Here is a 25977-nt window from a genome sequence, read left to right as displayed (position 1 = left end):
TACAGACATTCCCACCCTGCAGGAGGAGATGGAGCTGATGACACATGTCCAGAGCAGCCCTGACTCGTCCTGCAGCTCCACACACTGCTCCAGGCCAGCAGCAGCTCTTCAGCCAGGAAGAAAACAGGGTTACTTTGGGAGCTGGATGAAACATCACTGAACCTGCGTCAATCCCACCTCATCCAGGATGTAGAAAAGCCTCAGATCTATCCTCAAACAATTCTCTGCACCCAAACCCACCAGACTGCATTACTGCCTGAACCAGAGATGCCCAAGATCCAAAGTATGTGGGGCATGTCCAAGCAGGGAAGGAGAGCCAGGAGCTCCTGGTACAGCCTGGGCACACCGTCCCCCACAGTTTGAGTCCAGCTGTGCTCCAACAGCAGGACTCTGTGACAGATACCTGAAGGCCAGAGATTTCCCTGGCCCCAGTTGGCTTCACCCACCACCCAAGCCCCTCTCCAGGTGCTGAATCCCACTCTTCTGCAGCAAAGGGAAGCACAGCTCAGTACATGGGAGCTGGCTGGCCAATCTGCTTGGAAAACCATGATTCACCCCAGCCTGGTTTGCCCAAATAATTTCCCTGTTCCTTCTACCACCCACCCCTGTGTGGGATCTGAGAAGGGACATCAAGGAGGGCGATGATTTGAACTGATTGTGAAATTATGTGAAAGAGCAGAAGCACACAATGAAGCCTTGCTGAAGACAGCAGCACTCCAGCCTGTCACTGCAGGGACAGTCCGCTCCTGCCATGGTCCTTTGGCTGTGGTGGCCTTACGTTGTGCTCTGCTGGGAACATGGAGGTCTGACACCACACCAAGCCCTGGAGGACTCCACAGGGCCAACTGATCCCTGACACCACATCCCTGCTGCAGCTTTGGCTGATGTTCCCTCATTCCCATGTCATACTGTCAGTGGGATGACAGCATCCATATCCTGAACAGGTGGGAAGGAGTTTGCACTTCCCTGGCCCCAGAGCCGGTCAGGAAGACCCAGGCAAGCCACAGAGAAACCAGGGAGTCCGTGCAGAGTTCGCCAAAGGAACGATTGTAGTGGGGTTGGTGTAAGCTCTGAGATAAAAGACCCAGTGGGGAAGATGGGAGGGCTAGAGGTGTTGGGCTGGCTCTGAGAGCACCAGGCTGGAGCTGGATAGCAGGAGCAGGAGTGCAAAGGGACACAGCCCTCTCTGAGCAGCTGTGGCACAGGAAAATGTTCCTGGAGCTGTCAGGGCACTGAGACCAGAGTGTGTGAGTTTGGTCCTAATCTGTCTGCTGAGGCCAAACCTCAAATCCTGTGTCCAGTTCTGGCCTTTTATGACAAGAGAGGCCTGGAGGGGCTGGAGCATGTCCAGGGAAGGAAAATGGAGCTGGGAAAGGGGCTGGAGCCCCAGGAGCGGCTGAAGGAGCTGGGAAAGGGGATCAGCCTGGAGAAAAGGAGGCTCAGGGGGTCCCTCTGAGTCTGCACAACTCCTGACAGGAGGAGAGGGAACGGCCTCAGGCTGGGCCAGGGGAGGCTCAGATTGGATACCGGGAAAATTCCTCCTGGAAAGGGTGGTCAGGCACTGCCACAGCTGCCCAGGGCAGGGGTGGAGTTCTCATCCCTGGAAGGATTTAACAACCATGTGGATGTGGCATTTGGGGACATGTGTCAGTGCTGGACTGGGCAGTGCTGGAGAATGGTTGGACTCGATGCTCTTAGAGGGCTTTTCTAACTTTAATGATTCTTTGAGTCTGCAGCAAGTCACAACCTCCCATCTCCCAGGCAAAAACAGCTGCTCCCTGGCTCTGCCAGGTGGGAACACACAGGGCTCAATCAGCACCAAGACCCAGCCCCTGCAGAGCCAGGCCCAGGGTGTGCCAACACCTCCAGCCTGCCCGGGGGAACGGTCCAGCTCCTGCAGCTCCAGAGGCTTCAAGGCCATGGGGCTGGGAAGGGGGCAAGGGAAGGGCAAAGGGAGACAGGCATCACCCAGACTTGGCACTCTTCATCCCAGGGGTTCTGCTGCATGGCAGGGCTGACTCTGCCATGGGAACGCCGGCACCAAAGACAGCACTGAACTGGGAGACCGAAGAAACTGGTGACAGGCTTCTCCCAGCACGGGGAAGATTGGGAGGGGCTGAGCTCTGTGATCTCCACACAGACGAGCTCTGTTAGGGCCCTGAAGCCCCTCTTCTTCAACAGCAAGGAGGGGGACACATCCCCTGCTCTCCCCTGGGTGCTGCTGCATGCCTGGAACCACTTGGGGCCCTCCTCCAGTGTGCAGGGTGGGTACTGTGGTTCTAAACCACTCCTCTTCCCACAGCATCTTCCTACAGGGAAAACCCTAGGGGTGACCAGCATGGGTCACCCCTAGGTGACAACCTCCAGGTTGCTCTCTAAAAACTTCAGACATTATTTGCTTTTTGGCATTTAATTTTTATTCATCTCAATACATCTCTTACTGAGTTTCAGTCACCAAGCCAGTTGGTGTAAGTGGACACCAGCCTGGCACTGGTGGCTTCATGACCAGAGATGTTCCATGTCTGTCCTGTCCAGCAGCTGTCACAGTGAATCATGGAATGGTTTGGGTTGGAAGGGACCTTAAAGATCATCCAGTTCATCAAACACAGCAACCAAAAAAACTAAGATCAAGAAGGAAGGGTCTGTCCATGCAAAGGAAATGATGCAGGGTAGATTAATCACAAGTGGGAGGAGAAAAGACAGGAATGTACCTTAAATACTCTGGAAAAGCAAGACTATAGATCTGGTTTGAAGCTAATTCAGGTGCCAAACCCTGATTTTCCATGCAGTGTTTCTACAGCCTTGCAGCAGCTGAATTATGTCTATGGAGAGGTTAGGGGAAAGTTTTGTGCTTCTTTAAACAACAGTTTTAACAGTAAATAGAGAATTTATTGCCAAGACCTGATGGCTCCTGATTTTTGACCACTGAGATGTGACTTGCCTGTGCTGTCCTGGTGTCTGAGCTATGCCTCTCCCACCAGTTTTGAGAATTCCCTTCAGAAATCTCAGCTGAGGGGCACAGCTTGAAGGTACTGAGCATTTTTTAATCCAGTGAAGGGAACACTTGACTGAGGACATGACATGACTGAAGACATGGAAGATATCTTCCAAGGTCCAATTATTCCCTCAAGGTCACTGGGAAGCATAAAAAATAAGCAGCTTCATTTCAAGCAGAAAAGGTTTCTGTTATGAAATCCAAACAATGCAGTGGTGGCTGGAAAACCAGGACATAGAATCATGGAATCTCCTGAGTAGGGAGGAACACACAAGGGCCATCCAGCCCAGCCCCTGTCCCTGCACAGACCCCCCAACAATCCCACCCTGTCCATCCCTGGTGTCCAAACACTCCTGGAGCTCTGGCAGCCTCGGGGCCGGGACCATTCCCTGGGGAGCCTGGGCAGTGCCCAGCACCCTCAAGGCATGACCCAAGGAAAAACTCCTTCCCTTTCACATCACCCTCCCATTCCCTTACAGGAAAGCAGTCCCTTGAAGAGGTGTTTCACTCCTGCAGCTGCCTCACTGCTTCCTCCCAGCCCAGGCTCTCCAACGACCCCATTCCCATAGATTTAAAGGCAGCAACACCAGAGGGATTGCACTGGTTTATTGCTGTAAAAGGAGCGTTGATTTCCTAAAGTCTCTGTGCGCTGTAAGCCGTGGCCGGAGCCGGAGCTCGGCCTGCAGGAGGAGCTCTCTGGACGGATCTCTTGGTTGCTTTTTTAGTCGGCAGCTCCTGCCTGTTCCTAGAGCTTCGCTTCACCTGCAGACAGACGGGCGCTGGGACCTGGCACCTTCCCATTCCTGCGATCGAACACTTCCAGGGACTTTTTAAACTGTTCGGCCTTCTTCTTTCTCAACATCATCTTTCTCTCCTGTTCTTTCAAAAACTGCCGCTGTAATTGTTTGTGGAGACGACGAGTTTTCTTTTTGGCCTCATCAAAGCTTCTTACCTTTGTGAAGCAAACATAAGACCTTATTGTCACTCTCCTACCATGAAATAAAGAATGCCAAAGTGGTGCTTGTCTTCAGGAAGAGACAGATCATACCACGTCCCTCACTATGGCCAAGGTGATCTCCAAGCAAAAAGCTCCAATATGCAGAATCACAGAATCACGGAATCACAGAATGGTTTGGGCTGGAAGGGACCTTAAAATTCATCTTGCTTTATTCCATAGGGACACCTTTCACCTGACCAAATTGTCCCAAACCTCATCCGGCTGGCCTGGAACACTTCCAGGGATCCAGGGGCAGCCACAGCTCTGGGCACCCTGTGCCAGGGCCTGCCCACCCTCACAGGGAAGAATCCCTTCCCAATATCCGATCTAAAGTTATTCTCTTCTAGGGTATCATTGGAACAGTGTCTGAGTCCAGGTTAAGTACGTGGCCAATGATGTCTGTAGCTTATTCCAAACCACAAATGACTTGGAGACAGGATATGACAGCTGTGTCCTGAGGTTAGGATGGAGGCACAACCACTTATGTCAAAGGTGGCCCAAATCCAACAACTGCCTCTTCCAACCATTGGAGGAAGCCTTGGCTCCCCCTCCTGATCCTGCAGGCTGAAGACCTAAAGGCCTTCTTGTGCCACAGGGGGCCATGAGCTTTGTCCCAGGGAAGAGGAGACCTCACCTTCTCCAGGAGTTGCAGTTTATGGGCACTGGTGGGGCTGCTGGAGGTGGGCAGGGGGTAGTCCAAGTCAAGGTCCCAATCTGCAGGGCTGCTCTGGGTGAGAAAGAGCTTCGTGTCAGAGGCCCAAGGACCTGCTCCTGGAGAGTGAGGGATCCCCATCCCAGTGTGAGGGACCCCCAGCCCAGTGTGAGGGTTCCTCAGCCCCAGGACAGTGTGAGGGTTCCCCAGGACAGTGTGAGGGTTCCCCAAGACAGTGTGAGGGCTCCCCAGCCCTGCACCAGGGCCTGCTGATCTGCTGGCTCTGGGGTGGTGCAAAGATGGTGACACAAGGCTGTGTTTGGCCTTGCTCCTCCATGACCCCCTTCCTCTGCTGTTGGTGGACAGTTGTCATGGTGACCTTGACACCTCCAAACTCTACCTCAGTGATACAGTGTTCCCAAGAGATTCTCCTGCCCTTCACCCACTGCACCAGAACCATCCTCAATGTCTGCCTGGAGTAGTGACCAGGCTCTGTCCTGACATGGAGCACCTGTGTGTCCCCATGATGGACACCCCCACTGCCTGCATCTCCAGCTGCCGGGCTCAGGGACAGCTTGGATCCACAGCGTGGGGACGCACAGGGATGAGTCAATACCCTCTGGCTACTTGGCCTGGTGGAGCACCATTCTGTGTCCCCTACAGGAACAGAATCATGGAATCATGGAATCATGGAATGGTTTGGATTGAAAGGGACCTCAAAGCTCATCTTGTTCCACCCCCTGCTATGGGCAGGGACACCTTCCACTATCCCAGGGTGCTCCAAGCTGTGTCCAACCTGGTGTTGAAAACTGCCAGGCATGGGGCAGCCACAGCATCCCTGGACATCTTGTGCCAGGGCCTTCCCACACTCACAGGGAACAGTTTATTCAAAACACGCAGTATAAACCTACTCTCCTTCAGTTTGAAGCCATTCTTCTTTGTCCTATCCCTCCAAACCCTTATCCTAAGTCTCTCCCCATCTTTCTTGTTGCCTCCCTTCATGTACTGGAAGGCTGTAATTAGGACACCCTGAAGCCTTTTCTTCTCCAGGCCAAGCTATCCCAATTCTCTCAGCCTTTCTGATCATCTTGGTGCCTCCTCTGGACTTGCTCCAGGTCCTTCCTGTGCTGGGCCCCAGGGCTGGTGGGGTCTCACCTGCATGGGGCAGAGGTGCAGAATCCTCCCTCCCCTGCTGCCCACGCTGGGGGAACAGCCCAGCACACTGCAGCTTTTTCCAAGGTCAAATCCTGCAGTCGCAGAATAGAGCCCAACAACAGCTCCTGGCAGCAGGATCAGGCCAGTGCAAAGTTCAGCATCAACAGATCCAGATGCTCAGTTCTCCAGCTGGGGTGGTGCCCCATGTTTATGGAAACAAGTAGGAGAAACACTGCTGCTTTGAGTACAAACTAGCTATTGTGACCTCTTGGCAAGAAATTCAGGGATAGCCAGCAGCAGTTCTTCCAGATCCATGCTGGAGCACTGAAAATAAACTCACATCTGAGGAGCTGGAACATGCAGTCTGTGCTGATGAAAGTACAGAGGGTTTGAGATACCCCAGTGAGTAGTGTATTTTACTATTAATAAAAATCAGCACAGTTTTCACATCTCATTTGTACCAGGGCCTTGACAGGGATTCCTAACCACCATGTGCTCAGGGAGTGTTGTTTTATTCCAGCACAAAATGTGCTGCTGAGGCAGGACAGCAACTTGCTGTGAGTCAGGAGATTTGGAATGTCACTGACACTTGTTTTTCCTAACTGGGATAGCAACTTTCCTAACTGAGACAGCAACTCAAAGTCCTGTCATCCGCTGCCTTCCAGAGAGGGAAGGAAGAGCACAGGCTACAGCATCTTTGGTTGGGAGAGACCCAAAAATATCACAACCTTTTCTCTTCCCCCACCTGATTGCCACAACTCTTTCTCAGGAGAGGCCCTGGGAGATCCATGGTTAGTGTCCCTGCCCATGGCAGGGCATTGGAATGAGATGAACTTTAAGGTCCCTTCCAACCCAAATCATTCCATGTCTTATGATTTGAGCAAGCTGCTCTTTGATCGTGAAGAACCCCATTCCTTGGTGGGATCCCATAGCTCCAGTAGATGTGAGGGGTTGGAGCCAGGTGAGGATCAGGCTCTTTTCCCAGGGAATAACAGACAGGACAAGGGAGATAGTCTCAGGTTGCTCCAAGGGAGGTTTAGGTTGGATATTATGGAAACATTCTTCACAGAAATGATGGTAAGGCATTGGAACAGACTGCCCAAGTCTGTGGTGAAGTTCCCATCCCTGTAAATGTTAAAAAAATGTGAGTATGTGGCACTTGGGGACATGAGTTAGTGCTGACCAGTGCTGGGGGACAAGTTGGACTTGGTGATATTAGAGAGCACATGCAACCTTAACCACTCCATCTTTTTCTGATTCTAAGACTTTTAAAATGTCTTTAAGCTCCTGTGATTCCGTCTTTTAGAAATGCAGCTACCTAGCCAAGAGCCTGCTCAGCGCAGGGCAGGAGGTTGTGACACAGCCAGCACTGAAGCCACCAAATGGTTAAGGACTAAGCCTGGAGGGGATTTTTGGGTGCTGGAGCAGAGGCTGTGGGGCTGGAAGGGGTCATCCTGTCCATCTCCTGGCCTCCAGTCTCATTTGAGCAGCTTCAAATGACCTGAGCTCTCTGGGCTAGGCTGTCCTACAAGGAAATATGCAATCTTCCTACATCTACCCTAAAAACGATTTTGCCATAATTCCAGCTCCATACCCAGGACAGTCCCTGATACTATTTTGAGGACTGGGATATGGTAGGTTTGATAGCACAGCCCAGCATATCCTGGAAGGACATAATTTCCTGGCTCAAGCTCCCCAGTTTAGCAAGTATTTGTCCCTGGGGCAGATCCCAAATCCCACTGTGCCAGTGCAGTGAGCTCCCGACAGGCCCCAGGGCAACAATTAATCCCTGAAACAGAGATTATTTCCACCCTGTGCTCCCAGGCACACGGTAAATCTACCCTGGATTTCCTCTCCCCTGCGTGGGCACATGCTGCTCCTGCTCCAGCACCATCCCAGCACGTTCCATAGCCACTTCCAAGGAAGGGTTCAGCAGGAGATCCATGAAAAACTGCCTGGCTCAATGTTGTAACTATACTGTCCCACTGGATATGGGTTTATTTCTCCCACCTTGGACTTTCACACCTGGAGCTCCTTGATGGATAGGGACTTCGGGCAAGGGTTTGGAGGGACAGGACACAGGGAATGACTTCCCACTGCCAGAGGGTGGAGAGAGATGGGATATTGGGAAGGAATTGTTCCCTGTGACTTGGGGAGGCCCTGGCACAGGGTGCCCAGAGAAGCTGTGGCTGCCCCATGCCCCATCCCTGGAAGTGTTCAAGGCCAGGTTGGACACTGGGGCTTGGAGCAGCCTGGGGTACTGGAAGGTGTCTTTGCCCATGGCAGGGGGTGGGATGAGATGACCTTAAGGTTCCCTTCTCACCCAAACCAACTTGTGATTCCATGATTCTTTGTCAGCCAGCATCTCCAGGCATGTAGAGATGCCACCCATCCCTCAGAGCCATGACCCCTCCTCACAAGGGGCTACCCCTCCCCATGCCCATATGAGGCCTGTGCCTGTTTTTCCCTGCTCCTGCTGGGCTGGTCCTGCACTCCAGGAGGGTGTCCCATCTTCTCCCATCCCAAAAAACCCCAGGGCTGGGATGCCTTTCCCTCATCCGTTTTGGCCAGAGCAGCACTGGACTCAGTAAATGGGCAGCTGTCAGCGGGGTGGGAAACCAAATCCTGCCTGGGGCCAGAGCAGAGGAATAACACCAGGCTGAGATCATGGCTTGGAATACCGAGAGAGAGGGTCATCACACCCAGCCACCCCTCCCACCTCTGCTGGGCTTTCCATGGGCAACACAAGCCCTGGAGTGCTGCCCTCGGGACCCCCAAGCTTGGCCCAGCTGCTGTCACCACCGCACAGGGACACACACATGGCCACAACTGGTCGTGCTCCCTGGGGCTGCAGGGCACCAGGAGCACCACAGGGCACTGAATCCAAGGTGGAAAAGGCAAAGCCATGGATGGAGCCAGGATCCAGGCAGACCCCAGTGCCAGCAAACAAGTCAGTCGGCTGGGATAGGCTGGGAGTCCCTGGGGGAGAGCTGCTGAGCCAGCGATGCTGCAGGTGGCAGGTTTGCCGGTCTCGCTCCTCCCTTCCAACACTCCCTGCTATGAAAAAGCCTCTGGAATGTGAGCCCAGAAAGCAAACAGGCTCCCGGCCAGAGCAGGGACCTTTGGCTGATAACTGTGACCCCTTTGTGTCCTTTTTGGGATGGGCACCACTCCAGCCACACCTGGGGCACCTTGGCAAAGGTGGCAGCAGTGATGGCATGCTGCGCACACCCCGGACAGCTGCCCACCCCTCACCTGTGTGCTGGGAAGGAGCTGTTCCTCAGGTGCTGCCAGAAGCAGCTTCAAATCACTGCCCTAGTAATGGGGAAAAATCGCTGTTTGAGAAAGAGGGCGGGAACCAGTGGGGATTTTCCAGGGGAAGTGAAGTTGTGTTTGTGTGTTCAAGTGAGTCACCAGGCTGGACAGGGATGGGACAAGCAACACACGGTGTGACTTTTGGGGATGTCCTGTGCAGGGTAGGGAGCTGGACTCGATGATCCTTGTGGATCCTTTCCAACCCAGGATATTCCATGATTCAAGGGACAGGAAGCGTCATGCCACCCCAGGGCAGGGCAAAGCTCCCAGCCCTTTTCCAGGTAATTGTGGTCAGTGACTACTCTCCATGTCACTGCATCCCTCCCGTGTCCTGTGGGGTGTCCCGGTGCCAGCCCTGGGGCTGCCAAACCGCAACTGTCCCTGCTGGAGCTGGAGATGCTGGACGCAGCTTCAAAAGAGTTGGAACATCCTGAGGCATTTCTGTGCCTCAGTTTCCTATCCCTGCACTGGGTGTTCTTCCTTTCCTTCCTTCTTGGCAACGAGATCACTGGGAGCCGAGGGTGGAGTACAACAAAAATAGAGCTTTATTTTGGAACAAGTGCAATCAGAGCTGGGTCCTTTAGCCCCGGCGCGGAGATACAAGTGTGGCAACAGCCACCATGAGCCCCAGCAGCCGTGCCAGGCACACACACCGGGCTGTCCCTTTGCCATGGTGAACATGTGCTATGTCACTGCCCAGCACCGCCCCGTGTCACAGTTCCCACTGTCCTGGAGCGATGGCAGCTAGTCCAGGCTGCTCCTGTCCCCTCAGCTGGGCTCTCACCATCTCTGCCACGGATGCCAGTCTGCAGCGAGCTGGGAGGGGTGGGGACACCTGTGGGGGCTGAGGGACATGGTGGGGACAAAGACAACACTGGCAGCACCACTGGCAGCCCCATGGGATTATCATGACACGGTGGGGATTGGGACAGGAGAGGGGACATGTGCCCACCCTGTCCTGGGCGTTCAGTTCAGCCACAAGAACAGAGTGTACACAGACAGCCAGGGGGCACTCCAGCCAGCAGAGCTCAGTAGTGACACACACGCACAGATACACACACACAGACACAGACAGACACAGAGACAAACACACACAGACACACACACACACACACACACACACACACACACACACACACACAGACACACACACAGAGACAGACACACAGACAGACAGACACACAGACAGACACGCACACACATACATCTGTTTTCCCAGGCTGGGACAGAAGCTGGATGCACAGAGCTGTGTATCCAGAGCCACATCCCTGGGTGTGCTATCTGTAGAGCCAATGCACACACACAGGTACCTGCTCACCTGCACAGAGCCTTGGTTACAGCAGTACCTGTGAGCAGCACACACCTGCACACACACATGGAGCTGTGCACATGTGTGCCACACAGACACTCACCTATGTACATTTTGTACCAATGCACACGTGCCACAAGCCTGAGACCTGCTTGCACATAGAGCCTGTGCACACCAACAGGTGCACACCATGTGCATACAGAGCTGTGCACACCAATGTGTGCAGTGTCATACACATCAACAAACGCATGTCCCACACAGAGCCATGCCCACACTTGCAGAGCCTGTGCATACCCACGAGCACAGAGCTGCGCACAGACCAACTCACACTTGAGTGTGCAATTCAACACATGTGCATACAGCTGTGCACACAACACGCGTGCACATCAGCACATCCACGTGCACAGTACTGTGTACACCAGCACACATGTACAATGTGCAAAGCAGGATGTGTACACCCACATCTGGGCACACCAGAAACCACACATGCACGTGACCATGCACACTGACACGTGTGCTCCTCAGCACCTGTGTGCGCAGAGAGCCATGCACACTGACACACACACACACACACGCACAGTCACAAACACTGCCAGCCACAGGCACAGCATGTGCAGACTCACGCACACCGCCGGCACAGCACTCCCCCAGAGCCCCGCTGGCCCCGACCCCCCGCAGGTCCCTACTCGTGGCGCGGGTGCCGCCGCAGCCCACGCAGGCCCCAGCAGGCGGCCAGGAGCCGGGGCTGGTGGTACAGCACCATCCCGGCCAGCGTCAGCGCCACGCCGGCGTAGCCCAGCGCGCCCAGCCGTGTGCCGAACAGCAGCCTCGACAGCAGCAGGTTGCCCACCACGGTGAGGCTGCCCAGGAGGTGCAGCGTGAGGGCCGAGGTGAGGGACAGGAGGCAGGAGGTTGCCAGGTTGTAGAGCACGGAGCCCAGGCAGCTGAGCAGGATGCAGCCCCAGAGCGCGGCGTCGGGACGAAGGACGCCCTGCCACGAGGGGCCCAGCTCCAGCGCCACGGCCGCCCCGAACAGCAGCACAAAGCTGGGTAGGGACGTCAGGCCGAGCAGGGACAGCGCATCCAGACCGTCCTCCTGCAGCAGCACACCTGGGAGGACAAGGGCACAGTCAGTGGGACATCCCACGGGAACACCCACCTGCCACAGGGACACCCAGCACCCACAGGAGACACCCACCAACACGAGACCAAGCAGTAAAGAAATCCAAAACGTCACTGGGAAGGGGAAAATGGGGGTGGGGGGGGCACAGTTCCTTCCATGGGCTGGGGTGCTCTGGTCTGGGGGAGTCCTAGTTTAAAGGTTCCCTGGTTTGGATTTGTCTTTTCAGGAATCCTTAATTTCTTGGAATTCCGTGGTTTAGGGGTGCCCTGGTTCACAGGGTGTCCCACTCTGGGGATGCCCTGAGTCAGAGGGTTTCTGCTTTCAAGGGCACCTGTGTTTGGGGTCAGAGTAACACAGAAGAGTTGGACAGGGCAGCTTTCTGTCCCCCACTCTGGGTCATCTGAGGACAGTGGGGACAGCAAGCACAGCTGAGCTGGCTGCCACACACAGACATGCCTCTACCCTCCTCAGGGCCACTGTCCATATGCCACCAGGGGTGGAAAGCTGACAGGGCAGTTGCACAATGACCAGTGGTGTCCCTTGGGGGGGGGGGGGGGGGGGTTCACAGCACCCCAGGACAGCCATGGACACCTTGGGCTGGGCACAGGGCACCATGCCAGACCCCATGCCCACAGTGCCCCACAGGCTCCAGAGAAAATGCTCCCTTTCCTCCCAGCCAAAAACATTCCTGCTGGCTCCTCACTGCCATTTGCCAAGATCATCACGGCCCAGGTGGCACCACGGCCACTCGAGCCGGGAAGGGGGGACTCACAGGGAGTCCAGCAGCCCACAGGGATGGGACAGGCAGGGTGACCCTGTGCCAAGCTAGGGCACTTCCACCCCCCAGGGCCCAAGGACACCACAGGGACACTAAGAGTGTCATCACTGCCAAACTGAAGTCACATCACCTCAGGGCCACAAGCATGACACAGCCCTGAGAGAGGCAAGGGTGGCTCTGGGGTGGCAAAAGAAACAGAGTGGGCAAGGGGTGGCACCAGGACAAACAGGGACAGCAGGTGGCACCAGGGGTGGGGTGAAACTGGGAGCCCACATGCAACCACGGTTGGGGAGACACAATGTCAAGGGAGTGTCACCAGCACAAAGGTGGCACTGAGGTGACACCAGTGATAGGGTGGGGTGGCACTGGGACTGGGGTGACACCAGGGTGCACAGTGGGTGGCACGGCAACCAGGCAGAACCCCTGGCACCAGCGGTGGAATCAAGGTGACATCAGCACCCCCGTGCCCCAGGGGCCGTGCCAGGGACAGGCGGACATGCAGGACAGGACAGGGACAGGTGGCACTTACTCTGCTGGATGGACTTGAGGGCGCGCAGCACGGTGGCGGCCAGGAGGAAGCCGCAGCCGGGCTGGGAGAAGCAGAGCCCGCCGGCGATGCTGCAGGCGGCCCCGGCACACACCGGCCCCATGGCCCAGAACTGCAGCGGGTGCGGCCGCCGGCCCCACAGCACCCCCAGCACCAGCGTCACCAGCGGCGTGGTGGTGGCCACGGCCTGTGCCACGTCCAGCTGCACGTAGCTCAGGCCCAGGTTGCCCAGGGCCACGCTGGTGCAGAAGGTGAGGCTGAGCAGGTAGATCCTGGCGCGGGGCCGGGGGCCCGCTGGCCGCGCCCAGCCCAGCGGGTAGCCCACGGCCACGCCGGACAGCATGTGCAGCGCCGAGAGCAGCAGCGGGTAGCGAAACCCGTGCGCCGCGAAGATCCACTTGTTGAGGCCGGCCATGGTGGTGCCGGTGCCCAGCCAGGCCAGCACGCTGAGGGTCAGCGGCAGCGCCGGCCCCGGCCGCCCCCCGCCCGCCTGCCCCGGGTCGGGCTTCCAGGGCCGCAGGCCGCCCCCGCCCGCCGCGCTCATCGCGGCTTCATCGCCCCGCCGCGACCGAGGGCACATGGGCACCGGCTCCGCTGCCTGCGGCCGCCCCTCGCCGCTCTGCCCCGTCCTCCCGAGAGCCCCGCGATGGCTGGCGGTGACAGCGGCGCTGGCGCGGTGGCGGCCGCACTTGTCCCCGCTCGCTGCGGTGGCGTGGCCCGGCCGGGGGTGCTGGCGGGGCTCAGCGCCGGGGTGGCGGTGCCATGTGCGGGGGAGGCGGCGGCGGCGCCGGCCGGGGCCCCGGGAAAGTTCGGCGATGGCGGGAGCGGAGGGCGGAGGCTCCTCCCTGCGAAGCCATCGCGTCACTGCCGGACGGGCGGGGCACGGCGGGCACGGACACCGGGGACACCGCGGACACACCCCCGGCCCTCAGCACCGTGCGGTGGCTCCGTGGCGACGGCGGAGCCGCCTCCAAGACCCCGCCCGGTCCCCGGTGCCTTCGCCCCCGGCCCCAAACCGGCGCTGCCCCAGTGATTTTGGGGGGCTGGATTAAACTCCCGGGGGAATCACTCAGATTTGGGCACACCTAAGGGTCCCCCGCGGCCACGGCCACGCTCTCCGAGCCCCGAGCTCCGGGACAACGCGGGCTCAGTACCCGCCAGGGGGTTACAGGGGAGGAATTTCCCAGTTGACACCTTGCTGAGGATGAACAGCACTGACTCGGACTCCCCAGATGTACGGCCGTCCCAAAAATGCTTTGGACACCCCAAAAGCGGACGCCTGCCCCATTCCTGAGCAAGACCAGGACTGGAGGAGCTTCTGGTTTTGGTGCTCCCGTCCCACTGCACCTGCAGGACAAAGGGTGTGTGTCCCCTCCTCCTGCCCCTGGCAGATCTGGAGTGCTGGCCCATGGAAAGCAGGAGGCAGAGAGCCGGCAGGTTCTGTGCCCACAGTGGGGGTTTCATTGCCATCACCCCCCCACCCTCTACCACTCGCTGAGGCGCAGAATGAGGGTCTCCCCATCTTGTGGTCTGTAGTCTGCAATACCTGTGGAGAGAGGGACAAGGGTTTGGGGTGAGACAGCAGCTGTGGGGCTGCAGGGGACCCCTGCCACCTCCCGAGGGACCCCCACCCACCACTCACCCATCTGCAGGGAGGTGTTGGGTGCAGTCAGGAGCTGCCAGTAGTTCCGCTTCTCCTGCCGAGCCTCCAGCCCCAGCACCTGGGTCAGGAAGGGGCCCTGGGGGGTGTCCTGGGTGTGGAACCTGGGGGGTGGGACACCAGGGTTGGGGGGGTGAGGGTCTGGCCTCTGCATTGCTGGCAGTGGTACAGAGCTGCTCCCAAGGGGGCTGTGCGGTGGGAACTGGAGTGAACCTGGCACAGGGCACAGGTGCAGGGCATGTGGCTACCACAGCGTGACCCCCACATACTTGAAGTCATGGGGTTCCAGCAGAGCAGCCGCCTGCAGCACATCCAGGAGGGAAGCAGAAGCGGGCACGGGCACGGGGCGGTCGTAGAGCCGGAGGTCATAGCACCAGGGCAGGGGACACTCCACCACCAGCTGCACCGTCTTGTTCCCTGGCACCTCAGGCAGGGGCTCCATGTCCAGGGGTGTCAGCGTGTCTGTGAGAAACCACTGGTGACACCCAGCCACTTGTGGTGACACCAGCGCTGACCCCAGTCCTGTTGCCCCCAGCTCCTACCTGGCTCCTCCTGGCAGTGCATGGAGGCAATGTCCAGGTAAGAGCGGCCGTGCAGCACTGGCAGCACCTGGGCCATGGTGGCAGCAGTGCCGAAGGCTTCCAGGTTCTTCAGCAGTGCAGCCATGGCCTGGCTGAACACCGGCTCTGTCTGGCATGTGCCTGTGGCCAGGAACACCTGGGAAAGGGAGGGAGAAGACTTGGGTACCTGGGCACTGCACTGCTGAGCATCACCTGTCCCAAGGCAGATGCCCCTGCCTGGGAACACACATCTGCACCCACTTCCTGCCATGCCCATTCCCAGTGCCAGCCCAGATGTCCCCTCAGATGACACCCACCTGCATGGCCCATGGGGTGCTGTAGATGTTGCCAATGATGCCATCAGGGCCCTGGACCTCGGCCATGCTCTTGCTGGCCCTGTGTGTGGCTGCCTGGAGCTCGGCCACCAGCTCAGTCCCCACCAACCTCCTCTGCTCCAGGCAAGTGAAGGCCAGTGCCACCACAGCCTCGGTGTCTGCAGGGACACCCCGGTGTCACCCTGGAGTCACACACCCACCAGGGTGCTACTGCGTGTGCCTATGGACCCTTACCCACAGCATTGCCACCGTGCCCGAGCCTTCCATGGTGCTGTGCCGTGAGGAGCCGCCGGATCACCTCCTCCCGCACCCGCTTGTGGTGCACACACAGCGCCAGCACACCCAGCCCGTACTGGTAGTAACTGGTGAGGGGGTGGCCGTGCCGCCGGGAGCCTGGGGACAACATATGGTGTCACCAGGCTGAGCTGCTGCCTCACAGCTGGACATGTAGGTGCCAGGTGGGCGCTCACCCTGCAGGGACACTCTCACCTGTCCAGTCCTCCTCCAGATAGTACTTGAGCCACGTCACCAGTGAGCGACGGGGATGGGGTGGGGGACAGGTGGCCCGCAGCCCTAGCAGGTACAGTGCCAGCTGCCCTGTGTGCAGGGGCTCTGCCACGCTCCTGCAAGGCACCGGTCAGCTCCTAGGACAATGCCTGAGGTGTCACCTGTCCTGAGGGGACCCCGGGACACCCACACATACCCGCTGTGCTCAGCATCCCATTGGGAGTGGCCATGGGCCTGCAGGCTCCTGCGGGGACAGGGTGTCAGCATGGGGGACAGGGGCAGCCCCAAAGGCCCATGGGGGGCCCCCGGGGACCCACCTGCCATAGGGGTGCTGGAAGATGTCCTGCAGCCGCTCCAGGTACCGCTGCTCCAGCCGCAGGTCGTGCTCGCGGGCCAGGCGCAGGGCCAGGTACACGGCGGGGTCAGGGTCCCGCACGGGGTCCCCCGCCAGCCCCAGCAGCCGCGCACTCAGCGCCCGCACGGCGCCTGCCGAGCTCTCCGGGAGCTCTGCCGCGGCCCGGGAGAGGCAGAGCAGGTCAGGGGCACGAGAGGGCCGAGACCCACCCCAGGTATGGCCCTGCAGCTCCACAGCCCCCACAAAGCTGTGTGCTGCCGGAGTGGGGAGGTACCCCCAGCACCCACTCCTCCGTGCACCCACACACTCTGCATCCCCCCCAAATCCCATAACCTCCAGATTTCCCACCAAAAAGAAAAAAAGAGGGGGGGGATGGAACAAAGAGACGTGACATGGAGCAGGAGCACAGAGAACCCGAGGGAGTGGCAGGGGGCTGGGGTGACACTCCTGTCCCCAGAGACCCGTGCAGGGATGGGGAGCATGGGCTGGTTTCGGGCAGGGGAAGGAGTTGCAGGGGTTGGGCTGGGGGGAATCTGAGCCCCGGAGAACTTGTCACCGAGGACTGCCACGAGTCACCGTTCGAGGGTCTGGAGATGGGGCTCATTACTCCCAGCCCTGCTCCTCGGGGAACCCCCGAGCTCAGGGGGTCCCAGACAGGTTTAGGGGCCAGGGCCGCACTCACCGCAGCACCGGGCGGGCGGGACCGCGGGCAGCAACAGCAGCAGGACGAGCGGCAGCCACATGCTGGAGCAGGACAGGGGGACACGGGAGGGGGCCACAGGGGGCGACACAGCTCGGCACAGCCCCACCGGACAGCCGGGAGCGGCAGGATGAGCCGAGCCGGGAGCGGCAGGATGAACCGGGAAGGTGTGGCGAGAGGCCGCTTCCGCACGCCGGGGCCGAGTCAGCACAAATGGGACAGAACTTTGGCTGAGTCGCAGCCGAGGGGAGCGGGGACACCCCCGGCCAGCCCGGGACATTCTGCCCGGGGCAGCCTGACCCGAGGTGCTCGGTCAACACTGGCGGTCACAGCCCGAAAATAGACAGGGGTGAAACCTGACCAAATCCGGCCCCTTTGGAAATGAGAATTCCCATGCTCGCCTCGAAATTTAATTGAGAAAACGGAGATCGATCAGCCCCGGCCGGGAGGAAGCACGAACCCCAAAAAAATAAATCTCTAAAGTCAGGGGGTGTGGGGGTCCTGAGCCCCAAGAGGTAAACCCCCGGTCGGGTGGGGAACGTGAAGTCCTGAGCCACAAAAAACAAAAAGCGGATCCCCGAGCCCAGGAGGGGATCCCGGGGCACCGCTGGGGCACAGGTCCCGTTAGCATGGGTACACCCGAGCACGGGAGGGCGGGCCTGGGAACCCCACTGCTACCGAGATCCCCCCGTGCTCGGGTGTTCCCCAAACATCCGCCCAGCTGTGGGCCCCGCAGGCCGGGCGCCCCCAGGCCAATGCCTGCGGTCGGTGCTTCGGCGCCAGGAACCGCAGGAGGGCAGCGGGACCCGCAGGCCCTGGCAGAGACCCACGACTCCGGTATGTGACCAGCCCCCGAACCCAGGCTGGGCCGTCCGGCCCGCCCCCCCTGCCTCACTATATCCCAGCATGCTCCGCGCGGCCCCGCCAGGGTGCATCCCAGCGCGCTCTGCGCCATCCCTGCCTCGCTATATCCCGGCATGCTCTTTACCACCACTACTTCGTTATGTCCCGGCATACCCTGCGTAGCCCCGCCCCGGTACATCCCGGCGCACCCCACGTTAGCGAGCCTCGGTATATCCCAACGTACTTCGCGCCATCCCCGCCTAGCTACATCCTGGTGTACCCGACGCGGTATTGTAATATCCCAGTGTGCTCTGCGCCGCAGGACCCCTCCGTGTGGGGCTCTGGGCTGCCTGCGGCGCGCCTGACTGAGACCCCGTCTCCCACGTGCCCCAGCCCTCCCGCATTGCTCCTCTGCCGGCACCGTTCGTTTTGCCCGCGTTGTTCTCGGTGTCCGCGGTGCCCTCGTGCCCGGCGCGAGGCCGCTCCGGTGTGCGCAGGCCCGGTCGCGGGCACAGGCGGGTACGCGGGCAGCGCGGGGTCCTGCGTTGATCGGGGGCACGTGGCGGCGGCGGTGGAGCCATGGGTGGGCTGGAGAAGAAGAAGGTACCGGGCCCTTTCTAGCCACTCCTTTTGGCCGCGGTCACGCTTCTGGGGCCTGTATCTGCCGCCCGGTGTCTTCCTGTGGCGTTCCTCCCCCCTCCTCTCTGCCTTCTCCCGGTGTCGGGCCATGGCTGGTCCCCCCCGTTCTGGTGCCGGTGACACCCCTCCGGCCGTGTCGTGCCCCGCCAGCCCTCCCTGGTAGTGGTGTTCGCTCTCTTTCTCGGTGCCCGATTCCGCTCCTGCCCACCTCGCTGGCCGTGGCCGGTACTCCGTTCCAGCCCTCCATTCCCCGGTTCCCATTTCTGCTCCCTCTCCACTTCCTGGAGTCTCGGTGGCCCCGGGGCGGTTGCGGGAGTCCCCTCAGCACCCCCAAGCTCCCCCCAACACCCCCGTGTCTTCCCCAGTACGAGCGCGGAGCCGCCACCAACTACATCACTCGGAACCGGGCGCGGAAGAAGCTGCAGCTGAGCCTGCCCGACTTCAGGTGCGCCCGGGACCCCCAGAACTCTGCGGATCCCCTGAGACACCCCCCCCCCCTCCCTTTCAGGTGCCCCTACACCCTGAACTCCTGTCCCATTGAACTCCCTCAGGACCCCCGGTACCCACCCGGGGGAGCAATGGGAGGTGGATGCCGTGGTTGATTTGTTGGGTGGCCCCGGGCCTCCTAAGCCTCTCTCCCGGTATTCCCAGAGCCTCTGAACTCTCTCCCAGACCCCTTGAAGTCCTCAGGCACCCCTGAACTCCCCCTAGACAGACTAAACACCCCACCCCTGCTGCTGATCCCCAGGAGTCCCCCATGGGACCTGTGTACTACCCTCAGACCCCACAGCCCTCCTGTCTCTCCCGAGGCATCCCAGAACCCCTGAACTCATCCAGACCCCACTGATCACCCCCTTCACCCTTCTGGGAGCCCCAGACCTCCCCTGGGGGAGTGGAGGGACTGAGGTCTGTGCTGGGGGTGTGGGGTGGCAGTGGGGCACCCTGAACTCCTCTCCAAGGGGTGGGTCCTTTCCCTCAGGGTCATGGAGCACTGTCCTGTGTGTCCTGGGTTTCATGCTGCCAAGTTTGGGGTTCCCCCTCTAATGGAAGGGCCTGGGGTGTGCCAAGGGACACAGAGGTGTTGTGGCCCCCCTGTCCCAGTGCTGTCTCTGTCCCCAGGCGCCTCTGCATCCTCAAGGGGATTTACCCCCATGAGCCCAAGCACAAGAAGAAGGTGAACAAGGGCTCCACCGCCCCCAGGACTTTCTACCTGCTCAAAGACATCAAATTCCTGCTCCATGAGCCCATCGTCAATAAATTCCGGGAATACAAGGTGATTGTCCTATCCGAGGGGCCCCTGGGGCTCGTCCTGTGCCACAGAGCCCCCACGTTCTCCTGTCCTGTCCCCAGGTGTTTGTCCGGAAGCTCCGGAAGGCGTACGGGAAGAGCGAGTGGGGCACTGTAGAGCGGCTGAAGGATAACAAACCCACCTACAAACTCGACCACATCGTCAAGGAGAGGTCAGGCCGCCCTGGCAGAGCTACCTGGAGCATCCACCTGGGGCCCAGCACAGGAAGGACCTGGAGCTGTTGGAGAGAGTCCAGAGGAGGCCACAGAGATGCTCCAAGGGCTGGAGCCCCTCTGCTCTGGAGCCAGGCTGGGAGAGCTGGGGGTGTTCACCTGGAGAGGAGAAGGATCCAGGGAGAGCTCAGAGCCCCTTCCAGGGCCTAAAGGGCCTCCAGGAGAGCTGGAGAGGGACTGGGGACAAGGGATGGAGAGACAGGACACGGAATGGCTTTCCACTGGATAGATGGACTATTGGGAAGGAATTGTTTCCTGGGAGGGTGGGGAGGCCCTGGCACAGGGCGCGCAGAGGAGCTGTGGCTGTCCCTGAATCCCTGAAAGTGTCCAATGCCAGGTTGGACACTGGAATTTGGAGCACCCTGGGGTAGTGGGAGGTGTCCCTGGCCATGACAGGGAGTGGCACTGGATAAGCTTTAAGGTCCCTGCCAACCCAAACCGTCCTGGGATTCTCTGATCTTTCAGCACATCTTTCCCTCTCTGGGAATCTACTTTGTGTTTAGTTTCTGGAGTTATTGATAGAATTTTGTGTTTCTGGGCTGGAGAAGAAGGAATGAGAGAGGGAATGCCTGGCCATGCTGAGTACCTCCAGGAGAGCACAAGGAACTCCCCTGCTCTCCCTGTGGGGTGTTTTCCTCAGAGGGTTGGTGGGGGTTCATGCTGCCAAGGCTTTGGTGAGTTTGGTGACAATGAGCAAGGAGGGGACACAGGAGGGAGGAAACCCCATAATCCTTGTGGGTCTCTTCCTAAATCAGGATATTCCATCGTTCTCTGACCAGCTCTGCTGAAACATGTAGGTGGATGCTCCACAGTTCCCGTGCTTTTCTCACTTGGGGTCTCCCCCAGCTCAAGCAGCTTTTGCAGGACTCTGGGGCTGGGTGTGACCCCTCCCTTGTCCCCTACCTGGGCACAGGTACCCCACATTCATAGATGCCCTGCGGGACCTGGATGATGCCCTGTCCATGTGCTTCCTGTTCTCCACCTTCCCCCGCACGGGCAAGTGCCACGTCCAGACCATCCAGCTGTGCCGGCGCCTGGCCGTGGAATTCCAGAACTACGTCATCGCCTCCCGCTCCCTGCGCAAGGTGGGAGCAGGGCAGGGGCCAGGCCCCCTGCCTGGGACTCTGGGTGCTGGGTTTGAGCACTGGAAGCCCTTGGGATGTCACATCATGGATCCCACTGGGGTCTGGCACTCCCTGAGGAACCTTCTGCCGAGGGAAGGGCGACAGTGACAGGGACACAGCAGCCTTCCTCCCACTGAGCTTTTGCTCTGTCCTGCCAGGTGTTCCTCTCCATCAAGGGCATCTACTACCAGGCAGAGGTGTTGGGGCAGCCCATCACCTGGATCACCCCCTACGCCTTTGCCCATGACGTGAGTAGCTGGGAAAAGCCCAGGGGATCACCAGGGAAGGGGTGAGGGAGCATCCTGGGGCAGATGAGGCTGTGCCCAGCCTGTGGTGATTCCAAAGGGCCTGGCTGCAGAGGCACGTGGGGACATAACCCTCTGTCACCCTGGGATCTCCCGAGGCTGCCTGTTCCAGTCTCCGCAGTCCCTTGTATCCTCAATCATTGATGTGCTCCTTTATCAGCCATTAAAGATTAACCTGCGGGAGCAAGGCTGGTGGAGAGGAGGGAAGGGATGAGTCAGATCCTGTAGCCACCCCAAGGGGATTCTGCTGTGTACCTCAGGCAGCAGGGCAAGGGGAGGTCCCTACTGTGCTGGGACGTCTTTCCCTGAGCCTTTGCAGGAGGTCACAGCACAGCAGGACCCTCTCCATTCATTCCTGGGATTTCCAGGGCTGGGCACAGTTGGGTTGAGGCTTTATGGTTTTATGGTTCTGAATCAGAATGTTTTGACATGGGAGAGACCTTAAAGCCCATCCCATTCCACCCCTGCCATAGGCAAGGACACCTTCTACTGTACCAGGTGGCTCCAAGCTCCATCCAGCCTGGACTTAGGCACTTCAGGGATGGGGCAGTCACAGCTTCCCTGTGCCAAGGCCTCCCCACCCTCACAGGGAGGAATTCGTTCCCAATATCTCATCTAACCCTGCTCTCTGCCACGGGGAAGCCATTGTCCCTTGTCCTGCTTTTGCCCAGCTCTGCCATACCCTGCATTCTTCATCTTGAAGAGTTGGAATCCCTGGACCAAACCCCAAGGTCCCCATCCTTGATGGGATAAGTGTTCCATGTACCCAGGCATGGAGGGGTGGCAGCAGGATCCTGGGGGCAGCCTGCAGAGTTCTCCCTGCCTAGGGTCTGGTGGTGGCTGTGATATCTCTACAACTGGGGCATGTTTAGATTGGATTTTAGGAAAAGGTTCTTCCCCCAGAGGGTCCTGGGCACTGCCTAGGCTCCCCAGGGAATAGTCCCAGCCCCGAGGCTGCCAGAGCTCCAGGAGTGTTTGGACAGCGCTGCCAGGGATGGACAGGGGGGGATTGTTGGGGGGTCTGTGCAGGGACAGGGGCTGGGCTGGATCATCCTGGGGGATCCCTTCCTAAATGGGGATATTATGTGATCCTCCTTGTGGGGGGGATGGGCCTCTGTAAAGGGGGTCCTTTATCTCTGTGTCCCCCCATCTCGTGTGCTGGCAGCACCCCACAGATGTGGATTACCGTGTCATGGCCACCTTCACCGAGTTCTACACCACTCTCCTGGGCTTTGTCAACTTCCGCCTCTACCAATCCCTGAACTTGGTGTACCCCCCCAAGGTGAGGCCACCACCCTGAGAACTCTGTCCCACCCTGGGGTGGTGGCAACCCGGATTGGTGGGAGGGGACGGTGGAAATGTGGGATTTTTGGGGATGTCTGTTAATGGGAGCTGCCTCCACACCCCTTTTCCTTCCCAGATCGACAGCCAGGCTGAGGATGAGCTGAAGCCTGCAGAGGGCAAGGAGTACGCCATGGATTCAGAGAGCTACCTGGAGGTGAGGGACACTGCTGGCATTGTGACACATGGGGACACTGTGTGGCCTTTACGTCCTGCCCACAGCCCTCGTGGCATGGCACCAAAGGACTGAGCCAGATCCTTGCAAGATGGAGGGGGTTGATCCTAAACTCCTGTTCCTGTAGTGCAGAGCTGGGCTTGGCCTTGGGTACCACCAGCCTCCCTCTGCATGGCTAGGGAGCCCCCAGAGTCCCATGCTGGGCATAGTGCCTGGAGGAGGCTGAATTCTGTTCAGACCCTGTTTCTTCTGGCCTCTTTCTCTAAGAAATCCCCTTCCCCCATGGGGCTGCTTCTTTTCCATTGCCCTGGATGTGACTCTGTGTCCTCTGCCTGCAGAAGCTCTCAGGTCTGAGCGCCAGCCTGGCCCGGGCGGTGGCTCCAACCCATGAGGACGAGGTGGAGATGGATGAATTCCCCATGGAGGGGGTAAGATCTGATGGGGGAGCTGATCCCTGGCCTTAGGGGATCTGTCCCATGCCCAGGCTGGCCGTTTGGGGACAGCTCCTGAGACCCCCTCTTTGCCAAGCGGGGCTTGGCAAGGGCTGTGTTTGGGGAGGAGGATGAGGGCTTTGCTCTGAGCAGGAGACAGCGGAGCTGATGGATGCAAAGAAGAAGGAGCAGGAGGCTCTGGAGAAGCACAAGAAGCTCTTTGAGGGATTGCGCTTCTTCCTCAACAGGGAGGTGCCCCGGGAGCCACTGGCCTTTGTCATCCGGTGCGTGCTGGGCAGGAGACCCTCAGCAGCCCTGGCCTCCCCCTCTGGCAGGACTTTTGGGGGCAACCCACCCGATGTCCTGTGGGTGGGATGACCCTGAGGATCCCACCTGCCCTTCTGACTCCTTGGTGGCATTGCCCACAGGTGCTTTGGTGGCCAGGTGTCCTGGGACAAGTCCCTGTGCATTGGTGCCACCTACGATGCCACCGACCCGTCCATCACCCACCATATCATTGACCGGCCCCGCCTGGACAAGCAGGTGGTTGGCAGGTGGGTGAGGCAGGGGGGCCCTCCCCAGAACAGCCAGAGAGCTGTCCCATGGGCTCCAGAGCCTGAGGTGGGACCCCTTTGCCTCACCTAGGTACTACCTGCAGCCCCAGTGGGTTTTTGACTCGGTTAATGCCAGGCTGTGCCTGCCTGTGGCCGATTATTTCCCTGGGGTCCTGCTGCCCCCACACCTTTCACCCTTTGTGACGGAGAAGGAGGGTGACTACGTTCCTCCCGAGAAGCTGAAGCTGCTGGCCCTGCAGAGGGGAGAGAATCCAGGTGCTGGGAGCCCTTAGGGCAGTTTGGGAGCTGGGCTGTGCCTGCTCCAGAGCATCCCAAGGGTAACAGTGGTGTCTCCTTGTAGAAGAAGAGAGTGAAGGGGAGGAGGAGGAAGAAGAGGAGGAAGAGGAAGGTGACAATGACAACGAAGAGGAAGAAGAGGAGGATGAGTCTGAAAAAGAAGAGGAGATGAAATTACAGAAGATGGAAGAGCAGAAGACTCAGAGCAACAAGGTGGGAGCCCATGGAGGCAGCTCCAGTGTCACTGTCCCTGCTGAGGGGTGCCCCTGTCCTGGGACCACTGGGATACTCAAACGGTCATGGAAGGGTTTGGGTTGGGAGGGGCCTTAAAGCTTATCTTGTTCCACTCCCTGCCATGGGTAAGGACACCTCCCACTGTCCCAGCTGCCTCCAATCCCTGTCCAGCCTTGCCTTGAGTACTTCCAGGTGCTCCTGGCCCCACATTCATGAGCTGCAGCTCCCATCCCTGTCAAGGCCTGCTGCAGGTTTGGAGGGAGCTGTGGCTCTCCCTGGCCCGCAATAAAAATGCCTGTTCCTGTGGAAGGAGGCTGGGTTCCCAGTATTCTGAGCTCCCTGGCTCCCCACAGGTGCTTCCTGTGAAGGTGACAGCAGGAAAGGTGCGGGTGGAGGACAAGCAGCGCCTGGAGCAGGAGCAGCAGAGTGAGGAGAAACGCTTGGCCATCATGATGATGAAGAAGAGGGAGAAGTACCTCTACAAGAAGATCATGTTTGGGAAGAAGCGCAAAATCCGTGAGGTATGGAGACTGGGCCCCTCAGCTACATCCTGGGATGGGCTCTTCCCAAACCCACTCGTTCCTTCCACTCCTCCCTGTCTCTGGTGAAGGTGTTGAGGTCCCTCCCAGCCAGTCCCTAGGCTGCCCCATGGTGGGGCAGAGCTCCCTGTGCCCCTCAGGGCTGTGGCTCCTGCGGCTGCTCTCCGTATCCCACCCCTGATCCTGGTGCCGTGGGGTCCATCCTCCACGTGCACCTGGAGCTTCGGTGGGCCTGAGGGGTTGCAGCCTCTTTTCTGCTCTGACTGAGGGTCTCGGCGGTCTCTCCTCAGGCCAACAAACTGGCTGAGAAGAGGAAAGCCCACGACGCAGCCCTCAAGGAGCAGAAGAAGAAGAGCAAGAAGGCACAACAAGTGTGACAGGGCCGGGGGCTCCCAGATGGTTTTTCACTGTTGCTTTTGGGTGGAAAACCCTTGGCTTTGCTCCTGAGAGAGAAATGTTGTATTTGAGATATTTCCCATCTGTAAATACACCTGCTGCTCTGCCTTTCCCCATGTCCCCTCTGTGGAATCGGTGTTACAAGGACTGTCTTCTCCGTGCTGGTGCCACCTCTGCGTGAGGAAGAAAAGGCCAAGGAGAGCTCTGGGATCAGTCTGTGTGAATTTGCACAGCCCTGGGTGCTGGAGTCTGGCTCCCAGGAGCAGAGGAGTGCAGATCCTGGAGCTGCTTCCCAGTATCCACACAGAAAACCATATTCCCTTGTATTTTTATTTTTTAATTAAAGAAGGTAATGTTTTCCTGGTGGTGTTTGTTGTCTGCTCCTTCTGCCTGGATTGGGGGAGGCTCCTCAGGGTGATACGGAGATCCATGGCTGATGCCAGGGCTGCTGATCCTGCTGAATGTGTTCCTGGCATCAGCAGTTATCTGTCAATCCTGGGTTTTGCCCCAAAACCACCTTGGAGACACCACAGCTGGGACAAGGTGTCTCATGGGATTTATGGGCACACCCTTGCCCATACCTTCAGCCT

General features: G+C 58.9%; 3 protein-coding genes across 5 annotated transcripts; 1 reads left to right on the top strand and 2 right to left on the bottom strand.

The window, feature by feature from the left end:
* Positions 1–11105: 11105 nt before the first annotated feature.
* SLC35E4 (solute carrier family 35 member E4) lies at positions 11106–13451 on the bottom strand. Its single transcript, XM_062504622.1, has 2 exons — positions 12854–13451; positions 11106–11533 (listed from the first exon to the last, which is right to left on the bottom strand). Exons 1-2 carry the CDS (start codon positions 13449–13451, stop codon positions 11106–11108), a joined length of 1026 nt encoding a protein of 341 aa, XP_062360606.1.
* Positions 13452–14324: 873 nt separating this feature from the next.
* Positions 14325–18121, bottom strand: TCN2 (transcobalamin 2). Its single transcript, XM_062504377.1, has 11 exons — positions 18076–18121; positions 16971–17389; positions 16251–16440; positions 16130–16177; positions 15916–16049; positions 15661–15819; positions 15409–15584; positions 15074–15248; positions 14801–14993; positions 14514–14635; positions 14325–14417 (listed from the first exon to the last, which is right to left on the bottom strand). The coding sequence occupies exons 2-11, from the start codon at positions 17266–17268 to the stop codon at positions 14356–14358; spliced, it is 1557 nt and encodes a 518-aa protein (XP_062360361.1). The 5' UTR covers positions 17269–17389; positions 18076–18121; the 3' UTR covers positions 14325–14355.
* A 182-nt stretch (positions 18122–18303) lies between these two features.
* Positions 18304–25746, top strand: PES1 (pescadillo ribosomal biogenesis factor 1). Of its 3 annotated transcripts, none has more exons than XM_062504044.1 (15): positions 18304–18434; positions 18836–18915; positions 19590–19743; positions 19821–19930; positions 20905–21076; positions 21274–21363; positions 22586–22702; positions 22841–22918; positions 23275–23364; positions 23521–23651; positions 23796–23921; positions 24013–24197; positions 24283–24431; positions 24806–24973; positions 25282–25746. In XM_062504044.1, exons 1-15 carry the CDS (start codon positions 18411–18413, stop codon positions 25366–25368), a joined length of 1761 nt encoding a protein of 586 aa, XP_062360028.1. In that variant the 5' UTR covers positions 18304–18410; the 3' UTR covers positions 25369–25746. The 3 variants fall into 3 exon arrangements, with proteins under 3 accessions (XP_062360028.1, XP_062360029.1, XP_062360030.1); XM_062504045.1 differs by having other exon boundaries at positions 24013–24206; positions 24286–24437; positions 24821–24973; XM_062504046.1 differs by having other exon boundaries at positions 23518–23651; positions 24013–24206; positions 24286–24437; positions 24821–24973.
* Positions 25747–25977: the final 231 nt, after the last annotated feature.

This window comes from Cinclus cinclus, chromosome 17 (assembly GCF_963662255.1).
Source record: "Cinclus cinclus chromosome 17, bCinCin1.1, whole genome shotgun sequence".
NCBI classification, from domain to species: domain Eukaryota; kingdom Metazoa; phylum Chordata; class Aves; order Passeriformes; family Cinclidae; genus Cinclus; species Cinclus cinclus.
The sequence above is the reverse complement of the archived record's forward strand: the minus strand, read 5'-3'. Positions and strand labels throughout refer to the sequence as shown.

Coding starts and splice junctions, on each gene's coding strand:
- SLC35E4 (XM_062504622.1), bottom strand. CDS start 13,451: ATGTGCCCTCGGTCGCGGCGGGGCGATGAAGCCGCGATGAGCGCGGCG. Junction 11,534..12,853: donor CCTCAAGTCCATCCAGCAGA/GTAAGTGCCACC, acceptor TTGTCCTCCCAG/GTGTGCTGCTGCAGGAGGAC.
- TCN2 (XM_062504377.1), bottom strand. CDS start 17,268: ATGTCCCGGGCTGGCCGGGGGTGTCCCCGCTCCCCTCGGCTGCGACTC. Junction 16,178..16,250: donor TTCCAGCACCCCTATGGCAG/GTGGGTCCCCGG, acceptor CTGTCCCCGCAG/GAGCCTGCAGGCCCATGGCC. Junction 15,585..15,660: donor GCACGGTGGCAATGCTGTGG/GTAAGGGTCCAT, acceptor GTGTCCCTGCAG/ACACCGAGGCTGTGGTGGCA.
- PES1 (XM_062504044.1), top strand. CDS start 18,411: ATGGGTGGGCTGGAGAAGAAGAAG. Junction 18,435..18,835: donor GTGGGCTGGAGAAGAAGAAG/GTACCGGGCCCT, acceptor TGTCTTCCCCAG/TACGAGCGCGGAGCCGCCAC. Junction 24,198..24,282: donor GCAGAGGGGAGAGAATCCAG/GTGCTGGGAGCC, acceptor GTCTCCTTGTAG/AAGAAGAGAGTGAAGGGGAG.